The sequence below is a fragment of the Cynocephalus volans genome, chromosome 5, assembly GCF_027409185.1.
Source record: "Cynocephalus volans isolate mCynVol1 chromosome 5, mCynVol1.pri, whole genome shotgun sequence".
Taxonomy (NCBI): Eukaryota; Metazoa; Chordata; class Mammalia; order Dermoptera; family Cynocephalidae; genus Cynocephalus; species Cynocephalus volans.
Window position 1 is genome coordinate 91267955 of NC_084464.1, and position 14778 is coordinate 91282732.

The window sequence follows — 14778 nt, forward strand, 5'->3', positions numbered from 1 at the left end:
TGGTGGTCAGCTACTCTTTTAAAAATAAATCTTTTGCTTCCCATATAAATAGCTCAAGTATATGAAAGATGCAAAATGCTCCAACAGACTGAGTTTGTCATAAAACTAGTTTTCATAGTTAAAGCCTTATAACAAAATATGTATGGAGCTAATTATTCTTGAGGAGCAACACATAATGATCTTTTGGAAGTTAGAAAGTAACATTTTGACTGTAATCTTAAAAGTTCACTTGAGGCACATCTGGTTCATTTTGAACTCCTGGTTTTATGCATTTGACAGAAAAAGAAAACAAATTTCTCACGGTTTCTCCTTTCAGCTTTATGCCCCTGCTGTGATGTGCCACTCTGTACTCAGCGAGAAACGATTCTTGCTTTCTAAATGATGCACCAAAGGTGAAGACCACTGAGTGCTTGTGAGTACTCTGTTACTTTCTACACTTGAAATAGGGCAGAGAACCAAGGAAGGAAATCCTACAGTAGAATGAAAATGACAGCAAGATGAGAGCATCCTGTAGTAAAGGTAAAGAAAGTTGCCTCCTTGATTCACTGCATATTTCCTCTACGAAATAGGAATCAAACAATTTTACCTTTTGTCATTAATTTGGAAAAGGAATAACATACTAGAAAGCTATTCTCTTGGCAGAAATATTAAAGAAGAAAGAAGCATTAGCCCTGTCTTAATATTCCTCTGCTGACTTAAGAGAATAAATTAGCTTCTTAAGGGTACATTTTAACATCCAAGTTAATAAAAAATTAATTTCAAGCACAGTGTATTCATGAAATTCCATATTAATGTTATTTATGCAGAACTAATAATTGCTTAAAATAGTATTTGATTTTAATTGATTATACCCTTCAAGAATTAATACTAGCAATGAACAAGTCAAAAGATGCTCAAATTGACACAAAATTTAAGAAATGCTCATTAAAATGAGATATTATTTAAACACTATAAAATTGTCCTAAAATCTAAATAAATCACAGTTTTATTAATGATTTCTGGAAAACAGGCCCTCTTCTTCAATGTTAATGAGACAGTAAGTTGGTCCAACATTTTAGAAGGGCAATTTGGCAATCTGACAATTAAAATCACACACTGCTTCTGATCCAAAAATTCCTCTTTGGGGAATTTATCCCAGGGATATTTACTTGTTCATATAATCAGATATATGCACAAGGAAGGTCACTGCTGTCCTTTTAATAGTTAAAAACTAGAAATAATCTAATTGCTCATCAATGAAATAATTAATTAAATTATCTTCATTTATACCATGGAATACCATGCAGCCATTAAAATAATACTGATATGAAAATATTTCTAAATGAATTATTAAGGGAAAAAAGCAAGATGGAGCACCTCCCAAATGGGTGGTATGAACTGATTTTTAAAGAAAGTGGGTTGTGATACATAAATCCTTATATATGCAGAAGAAAATTCTTAAAGGACAAGTAAGAAACTGTTAATAGTTACTGAGTTTAGTGATGGAGTGGGATTAGAGGTCAGGAATAGAAGAAGAAGATTTTTATACTTTATTTTATGTCTTTATTGCTTGAATTTTTACCATAAATATGAATTATTTATAATTTAAAAGTTAATGGCAACTAATTCTGAATTACAGAAACTATCAGAATTATGGACTATTAATATGTAATATTTGGAATTCACAAATCAAACTTTTAATTGTTTTTCTTCCCTCTTCACTTCCTTTTACATGTATAAAAACAAAAATGCCTTTTCTCAGAGCAGATAAAAACAGGGAAAGTTTTGAACTCATATCCCCCTATCCCTGCACACTTTTTCTGATAGGGTTGTTAAGAAGTAATACTGTTCTTGTCCTCAGCAAGTAACCTTGCTAGAGAATGCATGAGGAAGGGACTAAAAAACGCACATTTATTGAGAACATACCCACTATGTGCCAAGCATTGAAACAAATTCAGCCTTAGAATCCAAATTATTCACAAAACAAAGGCTTTGGATTTTTAGGATGCTTAGAAGAAGTTATGAAAAGTCAGCTATAGTTGTTCTAAAGTGGTTTGTTCCTATTGGCGGATGGTGCAAGGAGGAGAGATTCAGGCATTTTTTACACAATGGTGAAAGGGACTTGAGCTGGAGGGACAGGAGGGAAGGCAAAATTAGACAACGCAATTGTAGAAAAGTACTGTCTGAAGGACCCCAGAGTGATGGTTTCCAGGCCCCAACCTCAGTATACGGAATCAGATATTCTAGAGGTTTGGCCTGAGAATCTGCATTTAAGTCAAATTGTCTAAATATTCCTTACACACATTAAAGTTTGAGAAGCTCTGCTCTAAGGTAATTTCCACACTTAAGAATAAGTCCTTCCTGGAGTCAGAGATAATCTTCTTATATTTATTTTCTCCGTAGGTTTCTAGGAAGATAGTAAGGGCCAATAATAAGAAGGGTGCTAAATGTTAAGGGGTAAACTCATGGTGAAGAAATTGAAAAAAGAATCAATCATGTTAAGAAAACAATTGGATTGGACGTTTAGAATCTCTTGAGAAGATGATTTTAAAAAATCAATATTGTGACAAAATGTAAGCGCAAAGGTAAAATTAAATTAGACCTGAAGCACAGATTAAGTTCATCAAAATGAAAGCAAGAAACCACATATTAGCAGTTCATCTGTTGTGGTGTAACAACAGAGCATATCGTCTTCTTTTAATTCTCCTTGTGTTACAATTTTTTATTATGGATAATTTTATTAATAAAACATAGATCTAAAATATTTTAAAGACAGTTGTAAATAAGGTCTCAAAGTTTACAGGGTATCTTATATCTCTGTAGAGTCTAAGATATTTTAGACAAGGATAAGTCTAAATCAATATTTATGACTGCCAAATATAAACTAAATTGAATTTAGTTCAATTGGCATTTATTGACTACTTATTACATTGCAACTTGCCAATGGGTATTAGAGAAGGGAGGCTGGATATAAGACACAGCCTCTACTCTCAAAAGGTTTACAGGCTTGTGAGCGAGGCTCATTTATAGACTTACTATAATAAAAGGCAAAATGATAGATTCCAAGTAAAAATACAATAAGTAGTAAGTCAAAGATACAGGAGCTTTGGAGAGTGATTGTTTATGTGGAGGGTATCTAAGGGAAAGCAGAACAAATTAGTAAAATCTATTTTCATTACAGATGTTGCACCCAGATTTTACTCCATCAGAGCAGACCAGGGAAGGTTTCACGGAGGATTACCTGTTACAGAGGAAATCAAGAGGATGAGGCTTTGGACAGAGGAATAGTAAGAGAACATTTTTGTAAAGATGTGATAGAGTGTAAGCATCTGGTGGGAATGATCCTGGCCCAATATATGAATAGAATACTAAATACTCAAATTGTTATTAATTAAATTATTACTATCATTGTTATGTTGAATATGTCTATAAGAATCACGGAAATCAGCAACACTTAGGAAGTTGCTGTCCTACAGCAATGTAGGACAGAAAGAGAGACCTGGGCATTTCCAAGTTCATCACAGCTTGACAGTCCTATTTTTTAAAAGTCCAAATGCCATAAAAGTGATGTTCTCTGACTTTTGACTAACACTGGATTATCGATTAGATAAATGAGATACAGTGATTAAGACTTAAAAATATAAGGAAAGGCATTTTCTATTTTTTCTCTGTTTCTGTGGAGAAATGCTGTGTGACCCAACTCAAGGATTCTCTATAGAGACAGTGCATACCACACTTACTCTTCCAAGATTTTACTTTGCTATTATTTTCATCCTAGTTAATTTAGAAGTTAGGATAATTGAGAGTCTTTCAAAAACATTTTCTTTAAAATGTTATTACTCTTTCTCATTCGCATTTGTCTTTTCCTCATGTGGAAAGAAAAAAAAATCATCCAAACAATTAAAATATCCCCCTTCGTATAAATATATATGCTATTTTTTTCTAGAAAGAACTCAAGAACTAAAATTAATCCCCTTCAATGTGAGTCCAATGTTTCCCGTGCTTTTGGAATCATTTCAATATGTGGTAAGCACCTGTCTTACGTTTTGGACACTTTATTTGACTCCTTTTTCTGTTTCTCACAAGGAAAATGTCTTCCTTTGAAAAGTATGGTGTTTTTAACCGATTCCAATAGCGCTTCAACCCATACTCCTTCTCTGCGTCGTGGGCACGGCACTGGTTCCTAGACTCTGAGGGGACCTTCTACTGGACCGAACCCCAGACAGACTCCGGCCCTCGCGTCTGAGATACAGAGGCTGCCTGTCTGGGACCAGGCGCCCAGCCCTTCGGAGGAGAACACGTTAAGCCTGCCTGAGACCAGGCAGCAGTGCCAGCGCCGCGGCCTCCGCAGGAGACTCGAGCATCCCTCCCGGTCGGTTTCCGGGGGCCCAGCGCCCCACCGCGCCCTGGAGAAGCTCCATAATCTCTCGGCCTGGAAGCCCGGGGCGGCCTCTGCTCCCGGGTCAGGACTCCCAGCCTCGCTGCGGGCTTGATCAGCAGAGCTGGGTGGAAAAGCCGGGGCGGCAAATACCGGGGCTGCGGCCACTAGGCTCCGGCTGCGCCTGGACGGAGATGCGAGCACCCGCGCTGCTGTGGAGCACGCAAGCGCCGGGCCGCGGTCGGAAGAGCCGAGTTTGGCCTCGGCCGGGTGGGGAGGGGCAGACAGGGTTAGCGGCGCAGAACGGAGCGAGTGGGGCCTGCCTGGGCCCCAGGCCTGCGCACCTTCTCCGTTCCCGGGGCCCAGAGCGAAAGCCGGGGGAGGGAGAAACAGCGCCCCGAGAATGGCGCGCGCTCTCTGTCATCCCCCGGCCTCGTGCTTGCTTCCCGAGTGCTGGGGCGAGTGCTGGGGCAAGGGCCGGGCCACGGGGTTTGTCTGGGGCGGGGGTGGCAAGGACCTGCCGGGCCCTAGCCCGGAGCGATTTGTCTTGCGCAAACGCCGCGCTCGCGGCATCCCCGGTGGGACCCTCTGGCTCTGCGCTGCCCCCTCGCCCTCGTAGCAGGCACAACCCAGCTCCCTTCCTGTCCTTAAGCCTTGCTATTTCAAGAATTCTAGGAAAAGGGTGCACTGGCCTGTGAGAGCCAGTACAATCCAAAGAACTCAAGAAGCAGGCACGCACGACCGTTTTGCAGGCGTCCCCTTCCCCAAGAGTCTCCCCAGCTTTATTGATCCCGGGTGTGGGGATAAGGGGTTATATCTTTCTTCCAGATTTATTCTGAAATTGAGTCTCTTGAGAATGAAGTTCCGTATGATTATTCCACGACTATAGCAGTCGTGCTGTGTTCAAAATGGGCAGGGGTACTCAAGGCGCGGATAATGAGATTCCGAGAAACGTGGTATCTCTTGCCCCAGGGTCTTATTCTGATTCCCCTAGGAATATCTCAGTAAGGGTGTATGAAAGTGCGTGAGTGTGTGTGTGTGTGTGTGATGGTTCGTGTAAGCTGACAGCTTGGTTTTTAAAGAACAAATGGATTTAGGCACAATAAGTCGTGCGTACTTGTTGATACATCTCTTCTATAGATAAGAATGAGATTTCTGAGCTCTCCAAGACAAGGTAGACCTGTCAAGGGATAGTATTTCCAAACTTCTTCATTTAACTAAAAAAAAAAAATTAAAAACTGCACTTCTGCAGAGATTTGTCGGACATTCTAGTTATCACCTTAGACTACTTTGATGTTCGGAGTTGAATCTACATTCATTTTCATAATAGATTACTTGCCATATTGTATGCATTGCCATTTCAGGTCACTTTTCTACAAAACTAAGATTTCTCAAGGGATAGATTTTATTCAACTCTGATTTTTCCAAACCAAGCAGTACCTGCAAATATTAAAGTACTCAATAAGTATTAGCTAACACCACTCACCCCCAGTTCTTACATTACTTGTAGGCTCTAAACATATCTTCATGTATGCAAAAGGGAAGAAATGGAGGAATAGGGAGGTAGGGTTCACAGATACCAAATAAAAGTGGAGGACACAGCTATCCATGAGACGGACATCTACCAGACCATAACAGTGCTCAGTATAAATTTGCTAACCAAGTCTCTTTCGTTTTAGGGTTATCATAGTCAAGAGGTAGAAATGACCTAAATTCTCAGGCAATTCTTTTAAAAATCAATATTTGGTTATACTTCTCTTTGGATCTTTCTCTTGCTCCCCGCTTTCTTTCTATAGATTAGGTGTGATGTAAGCCTTTATACTTGAAGTAATAATGAACTCTGCTAACCTTTGATACCTTATCTGTCCTTGATCTTCTAGTACCTTTAGCTAGTCTCATATTTCTCACATTTTATATTTTTCACTGGAATCTTAACATAAATTAGTGAAACCTGGTTTGGATATCTAAAATACTTGGAAAAGTGAGCTGCAAATATTAAGTCACCCCTTACCAGCCAGCCGCCAAAAAAATAAATAAATAAAAATCATTAACTGCCTTAATTGTTGCTTTTTCAGCTCATTGATACAATTGTATCCCTCTTCATAGCCTTCGAATGTACTCTAGTCTCTACTTTGTTAATATGTAATACTAACTGATACTGTATTTCCTAAGGGGTTTAGTTATGTCTGCTCACCTTATATAATGCCACTTTAAAAATATCACCACCACTGAAGCATTATAAAACATTCATTCTGAACAACATACTATCTAGAACACTTTCCATTAATACTAGAAATCTCTTGAAGAGGACACTGCACACAGTAGAATTTTTTTCTATTTTAGATGCTTATATTAGAAAAATATACTTCAGTCAGACTATAGTACGTGAAAAGTCTAGGTGCCTCGTCAATATCATTGTTCCTGAATTTCTGTTAGACTAACTGTAAGAAAGACCTGTCTAATGCTCTAATACTAACAAAATAATAGTTTTATTAAGAACTTTAGGGTTAAGTACTTGGATTTTTGTAGTACCTCTTCTTATTCAAGTGCCAAGTATTCGTTCCTTTAAGCTTGTAAGTAAAACATGGTTCAGAATGCCATCTCTATTTGTAGCACCAGGGGGGAAAATGCTGTTGATATTTATAATAAACTCGACTACCTTATTCTTTTATTTTAGCATCAATTTCCTCTCCGTTATAATTCTTAATGGAGTCCTTATTGCTGTTTTTCCTTGACCTACTTTCTTTTCAAGAGCTTTCATATGTAGTCTGTGAGACAGATTAGTTGGTTATCACTTGTTCTAGACATATATTCGTGGTTTAAGAGTTATCTTGTTACAACGTCCACAATTCCATAGTTTGTGTGAATTCTTTTAAACAATGCTTTTCAAGACTTTGCTCCGTTCTCCATCCTGAGGATTGAACTTCATTCTGCTCTGACCCAATTGTTATTTTCCTTTGTTGCCTCCACCCCCGAGAGAATGTGTTTCCAAGGGCGAAGCGTTCTTGGGGCTGAGGAGAATCGAATGGGGCGACATCTAGTACCTCACGCTCTAAATCCCTCCTCACCCACCTGGTGAGAAGTCTGGGACAATTCTGACAGCTCATAGGCCCGCCTTGGCTCTCCAGCTTGTGGTCCATGGGTGCGTTTTACCTTCTCCCTCTTCTTCTGCCTCTGGCCTGTCTACAGGCCAACCGCAAATGCAGCCATTGTCCCAGGCCACCTAGCGCTTTTCTTGTGCCGTCGATTTGGGGAACAGGGGTATATGTCCGCAGAAGACTTCGGGGACTGGGGAAAGCCGCGTCGGGATCCGGACGCCTGCGAGGGCAGCCCCTCCCGAGGCTTTTTCCTGTCGCGGCGCCCACGTGACCGAGAGCAGGCCTCCACCGGTCCGCCCCTGTCGGCCGCTGCTGCCCACTTCCCGCTCTGGGTAAGTAAACCGCGGTTTTCTGCACCACCCCACCCCGCCCTTCTCCTTTCCCCTTGCCTTCGCCTCCCTCGGGCTCTCTCGCGCCACTCTTCCCGCCCCCCCATTCCTACCGTGCCCTTTGTACGTGCTCGGCGGCGTGCGAGCGCGCCCGGCACGTGACCCCACCGAACGTGGCATTGTGTTATCACGTGACCCAGGTGCGTACGCGACGGAGCGGGGTGTGAAGATGGCGGACGAAGAGGCCGAGCAGGAGAGGTTGAGTCGCGGTGGAGGCGGCTGCGTCGCGGAGCTGCAGCGCCTGGGCGAGCGGCTCCAGGAGCTGGAGCGACAACTGCGGGAGAGCCGAGTGCCGGCCGTGGAAGCGGCCACCGAGTACTGTCAGCAGCTGTGCCAGGTGAGGGCGCCCGGGGGTCCCCTCCCCCTTTCCCCAGCTAGAGGGGGAAGAGGGCTAGCGAGCTTTAGGCGGCCGAGCGGTGGTCGTCGCTGCTTTGGCATCGTCTGCGCCGCCGCCCTGGCTGGACTGGGGAATGAGAGGAAGGCGCCTTTGTGTGGCTGCTGTTGTGGCGGTGGATGTTGTCTGCACCTCCTGCCTGGGGGAAGGGGGTTGTGGTCAGGGCGGAAAATCCCCCCTCCTCTTTCCTTCCCTGAACTCGGGACTGCGCGGTCCCCGTGGCACAGGAGATGTAGACGGCGAGCACTGAAGAGCGTACGAGGGGAATGGAGGCCAGGTCTTCTTCCTCCTCCTCTCATTGTGCACTGGGGATTACCGCGCCTCCCGCCTCTGCGCCGCTGCTTCCCACTCCGACGGGCCTCCGCCCCCACTGGTTTGATTCCTTTGCCTTCCACTGCTTTCATCCGTCCCGCCCCCGGCCCCGTCCTCGCTGTCTCGGGGCCTTTGTTGTTCGAGTTTCGCTTTAGGACTGAAGGGGCCTTTGTTGATGTTTCAAGGAGCGGTCCCCGCCGACCCCTTTTAGCTGGCGAGACGTTTGGGAGGGGGCGGTAGCGGAGGTTGTCCCCTCCTGCTTTTGCTTGCTTGGTGCTCCGCTTCCATAGTGAAGGTTGCTCTCCTTGGTGGGAGGAGAACTGTCCCTGTACATCTGTCCCAGGGTCGAATGTCCCTTTGGGGCGGTTTTTTCACAGTCCGTTTCTCATTTGCTTTCACCTTTTGCGGGGCATGATTTCCTCTACCCTTCTCCCTCCCTATCTCACTCTACACACACACGCACACACACACACACACACACACCTCTACACACCCTTACACACCCCTACACCCCTCCGATTTCTTGGAATCTTTTCTGTTTGGCCTCTTGGTGAAACAGAACAGGATCGAGGTTCTTGTGGACCTGTGTTCTGGTCAGTTTCAGACCTTTCCTTCCCTTTCCTGCCCAAGGACACTGCTTACCAGTAACTGCGTTGTAGTCAGGATCTGGAATGTTAATAACACTGTTTGCTCATGATAGAAATCGGGGAGTTTCGGTCTACGTTTGGACTTGATTACAAGCCCTCCAGTTACATTTGAAATTTCAAGGTGGTATTGCTGGCTCTGGTGAACATTTTGGTTAGATTGTCTTCTTGAGGAGGAAAAAGACAATTTATACAGGTCACATTTAGAGTTAACTTGTGAAGGTATCACATAGAGGATTTGTTTTGGAAAGATGTTGACATTAAGGTTGAATAGTGATGGACCATTTTAGCATTTCACTTATTTTTTTAGTCTCCAAATTCTGAAATCTTTCCTTATGAGATCAGGGATACTTGATCACATACAAAGGAATCTCCATTGCTGTATGGACTTTATTGTCACGAATTATTTGATGGTTGTTCATTACCTTAAAAAAAAAAAATAACACTTTGAGATCAAGTGGTGACTTGTCTAGGAGTAAATACAATGTGAAAACTCCCCACTGAAGGTAACAGGTCTTGTGAATACCTGTGGCAAAGTTATTCTGTCATTCCTTTGAATCCTAGTATTAAAGAATTGTTGAAATTTGCCAGTTTCTTTGTGCAGTCGTACCCACTCGTTCTTAATTGGTCTTTAGATGTAAAGTTTTATTTTAGATATAAAAAATTGTTTCAGTATGATGCAAAGCTTTTCATTTATAGAGTCAGCTTTTTAATCAGTGAACAGTATTAAAGTCTAGCTTTGCTTAAAGACGTTTTCCCCCTAATAGTGTCCAGTGATGGTTTTAAGGCTAATAACTGTAAATACTTTTGGCCAGCAGCATTTATGAACAGGATTAATAATTCTGGGAAAATGGAATTTCATACAAGCTGAACTTTTTGAAAGGTGTGTGACATCGTAAAGTTATCACTTCAAAAATATTTTTTAATGGATGAAATGGCATTTTAAAAGTCAATGAAATTAATTTTTTCTATCTAGGTATTAGTTTTATTAAGTAATTAGTCTTACCACACAAACTATTTTTATTGACTGGTGCTACTAACAAAAAACGTCAAACAGTATGAAAGAAATGCTGGGTTTGTGGATTTCAAAAATTATAAAATATTTAATGCACTACAATTTCACAATAATTTAAATGCACTTAAAAGTGGTCTCCATTACTTGAGTAGATACAAAGTGTATCTGATGTTTGATTTCCTCTAGAACATTTTCTAAATTTTATTTTAAAAAGTAACGAATTTATTTTAGTAATTGTGTCAAGTGGGAGGTCACTTGAAACATTAACTGTTTCTTTGCAATTGTATCTTAGCCATTATTACCTAGCATTTAGAAATGAAGTTGAGTAAAGGAGTAGTTAGCAATTATAGAATTTATTGGAGCAATCTAAATAGTGCTAGAAATTATGTCGTGGTTTCTAACCTTGAGATTATCATTTAACTTTTTGTATCTTTTCCTGTAAAACTGGGATATTCACATGCTTTAAGAAGGCAAAAATGAATGAATGTTTGTCAGTGGGCTTCAGAGTTAGTATTCTGTCAGTACGGATGTTCAGTGTTTGTGTAATCTTCATTGTTACAATTACTTTTTAAAAAATGGATTAGTTTATTTGAATTTTTACCTTAAGAAAAGGTGAGTTTCTGGAGAATGTAGTGAAATCCACAAAAATAGAAGTTGGTTATGACCCCTGCTTTATAGATTTTCTTTCTTTTTGATTGAGGTAGGATAGTAGCAAATTTCTCAAGTACTGAGAAGTGGAATAGAAATGAAAGACATTCAGTATGTTTTTCTTATTGTTAACAGTGGTGTTTTGCTCTTTGTATTGGGTTGCTTCCTGGAAACAGCCCCACTTTTGCTTATTTAAATGAACATTTGCTTAAAGCTTAAGTGGGAGGGAAGAAGAGTAGGTGTAGGATGGGCATATGAGAGTGTCAAATTTAAATTTCTTTAAAAAAAAAAAAAGCTTTAATATGGGTGATGTAGTCAGCTCTTACTAATTTTCTTAAAATTGACTTAGATTAAGAATATAGGGTAACCGAAAGTAATTTCTTGCATTTACTTGTTTCAGGATCATTCCTATATTTACTACATATAAACATTGGAACTTTACTACATATAGTTGGAACTTCTTGGACTGGTTATTGTACTAGACTTTGCTAGTATTCACTCTTTCAGGATTTTTGTTGAATACATATTATATATGGGCTGGGCAACCATGATCATGGTCCCTGGCTTCAAAAAGCTTACAGTCTCTGGAGGAAGGTAGATAATTGAATTAAATTGTGATTTATATCTTTTACCTCTGAGATGCAATGGAAGGTTATTTGTGAGTTTAAACAGAAGCATTTCAACAGAGGAGTTCTTCTAAAAGGATTTTAAAATAATCGCTCACTGAAAAAATTAAGTCATTGTAATGGTTGAAGAATAATTTCTTGGAGCATGATGTTTGCTGACAGCATTATATACTGGGCTGGATGACTGGTTGATTGTAACTGTTATTAGTCTTTTATCTTCTGGTGGCTATTTTAAAGGGTTGAATTGCAGTTGTGGAAATGTGAGTGTAATATATAACTAAGGAAATATATATTTTATATGTTACACTGGAGAATGTAGTAAAACCCACAATTGGTTATAGGTTCCAACCATAGCCAATTTTTATATGTAGTGAATATAGTAATGATCCTTAATTCATATCAGCAGTGCTTCTCAGCTGGGCATAGCGCTTTTTCCCTCTCCAGTCCTCTTTTCAAGAGAGGGCCCATGAGCGTGGATGCTAAATTTTCTGAAGTGATCAAGACAGTCCCACCACATGGAAACTTATGACTGTGCCTGAATACCCACAGCACCCTTTTGAGAAACACTGAACACAAAAAGAATATATTTAGAAGATTATTTTTTTAGTTGTTATGCTCTTTTCATATTAAGGTACTAAACTCCAGAAATGTGGTTAATCTGGAATAGGTCCAGGTAAATGATATTCATCCATACAAGTATGTAAATATAATTTATATTGAGCATGAGAGGTCAAGAAACTTCCTACTTTCTTAGCAGAAATTACAAACAATAACTTAAACAATTATTAAAACAATTTGCTTTTACTAGGTTAAAAAGGGTAGCAAATTCAGCATTTGAATTCAGCATTTAATCTAATTTTCCTGATTAAAGCAAAAAGATTTGATATAACTGACATTCTGTACTTTTATGAAAGTATCTATATGCGGGGACCTAGGTTTAGATGTTATAGGGGATATAAAATACAGAAGATTCTAATAGGATGTAAATTAATAAGATAAGATTTAAATGTCATTTCAAGATGACAGTTGAAGAGATGTCCAAAAGCAGTGTATCATTAACAAGTTAGTTTTGCTTTATTTTTAATTGTCTTTTTTTGAATCGAAAATGTAGTACATTGAAGTGGTTAAGAAAAAAATAAATAAATAAATAAAGAGTGCCCAATGAAAACTTGATCTTCTTCCGACCCCAGATCTTTGGTCTTCTTCCACCAAGACAATCCCCTAATAGTTTCCAGAAGAGTTTGCTCTTTTTAAAAAATTAAAGATAACTACACTGCATCTTTTTTTTTCCACCTAAAATATGTATCTTTGAGATCTTTTCATAGCTGCTCAGGTAACCTATGGCTTTCTGTTTCACAACTGTACAATGATTTTGGTCTATGGCTGTGTCTAATTAATCAGTTAATTGTTGTTGGATATTTAGGGGAATAAGTTAATTTTATGTAAAGTAATTTTAATAAAGAGTTCTGTGTAGGTAGTAAGCACTTCAGGCTGTGTTGTATCAGAGAAGTTATGATTTGAGCTAGACATCATTATCTTTATTAACCATCGTTAGTGCCTTAATGGTACAAGAAATAAAAACCAAAATAAAACTGTTAGGAGAGCTCCTGAGTATTTGAATTATGCATTTGAAACATTTGTTTGTATATTTTTTGTCTCACCAGTTTGATACAAGTTGATTCTTTTATCAGCACGTTTTGCTTAGCTTTAATTATAGTGGCAAAATCTTTGAAAGTGTCTAAGCATTTTTCTTGAAAAAAAAATTGACGTGTTTCTTTTGACTGTTCGAGCCTATCTTAAGTTAATTTGTAGGACACTTCAAATATGAAGAAAAGATGGCTTGCTTGTTAATTTGTTATAATTACTTTAGGTATTGAGGGAGTAATGACTCATTTAAACTTTAAAGTTTAGATAATGCTCATGGGAAATAATTTTTTAAATGTTCCTAATTAGTATCATTGCATGCTGGAGATATTAAAATCCACTTTCCAGAATATGCTTTTATCAGTTTTAGCAAAGGGGAAAACTTTACTAAGCTTTGCTGCCCCCCCTTCGTGATACTTTTTGGTCCTGTATTTAAATGAGGAAAGAAGATGTATTCTGCAGTTGCCCACCACATTTTATAACCTGCAAAACAGGATTTTTGAAAACATAGTTTAACTATGAAACTACTGCAGCACTTATTTTCCTTGAGATTCTCTTAAAGATGAAATATTACATTATCTTTCCCAACTTCCACAGATAAATCCAGTTTACAAAATTAACCAATGTGTGAGTATTCTCTTATATTTATAAAATATAAAGTTTGCTTTCATTAGTGTGTTTGTAACATACCATGCAACTTTTAACTATGTATTGTTTTCCTGGAGAGCCTCTTGATTCATTGTGGGGTTTTTTTCAGTTTTTTCCCCCTCATTGAGAGTTGCACAGTACATCAGAGAAGAAAAACATTACTTCCTCTCCCTTATCTTTACTTAAAAAAAAAAAAAAAAAAAAGGTCTCTAAGTACATATATTTAACAAAGAAGACTTGTTAAAACCTAGTTACATATATCTTTTTATAATTTATTTTAATCAGATATTTAAATTCCTTTTATGTGGGAATACTAAGGGAGCTCTGGAGTTATGGAGTGGATCTTTACACTCAAAGAGCTTACAGAATCTAGGCCATATATTAAAGGTAAAGCAACAGCATTAGATAGTAAAGTGTCTAGTGGTAAATACAATAAGTTGAGTATTGATTGAGAGAAGTAGAGCATTTTGAAATTACTTAAACAAAAAGTCAGCAGGAAAGGAAGACACTATTTACCTGAGTCTTGAAGAGATTTGGATAACCAAAGAGAAGTGGAAGGGATGAGGATAAAAGCTCAGAGAAATGGAAAACTGGCATTTGGAGAAAAATGTTGGGGTGGAATGAAAAATGGTGTAGAAAAGGTAGGTTAGAACCAGACTAAGGGTTTAGGATGCCAAACTAAGGAGTTTTAATAAACCTTGTAAGCTTAGATGATAAATGGTTACATTATCTAAAGACTTACCTTTCCGAGTATAAGGCATGAAAATAAAAAATTCAGAATTGAAGGAGCCCCTATTAGTTATTGCCATGTAACAAACTACCAGTAAACTTAGTGGCTTTAAAAGAACCACCATTTTTATTATTGTTCACAAATCTGTGGGCCCACTTGTGGTTCTCCAGTCAGCTGGCAGGTTGTCTGGGACTGAATGGCCCCAGAGGGTCTCACTGATATTTCTAGTGGTTTCTCTAAATAGAAGGTATACTATCTCATCGCTGTGACTTT

At 39.2% G+C, this 14778-nt stretch overlaps 1 protein-coding gene across 1 annotated transcript in view; it reads left to right on the plus strand.

The window, feature by feature from the left end:
• The first annotated feature begins 8013 nt into the window (after positions 1–8013).
• Positions 8014–14778, plus strand: part of ZNF292 (zinc finger protein 292) — a 79447-nt gene continuing 72682 nt past the window's right edge. The window contains exon 1 of the mRNA XM_063097629.1: positions 8014–8181. Within this exon, the coding sequence (XP_062953699.1) occupies positions 8014–8181 (168 nt within the window). The remainder of the gene's footprint in view (positions 8182–14778) is intronic.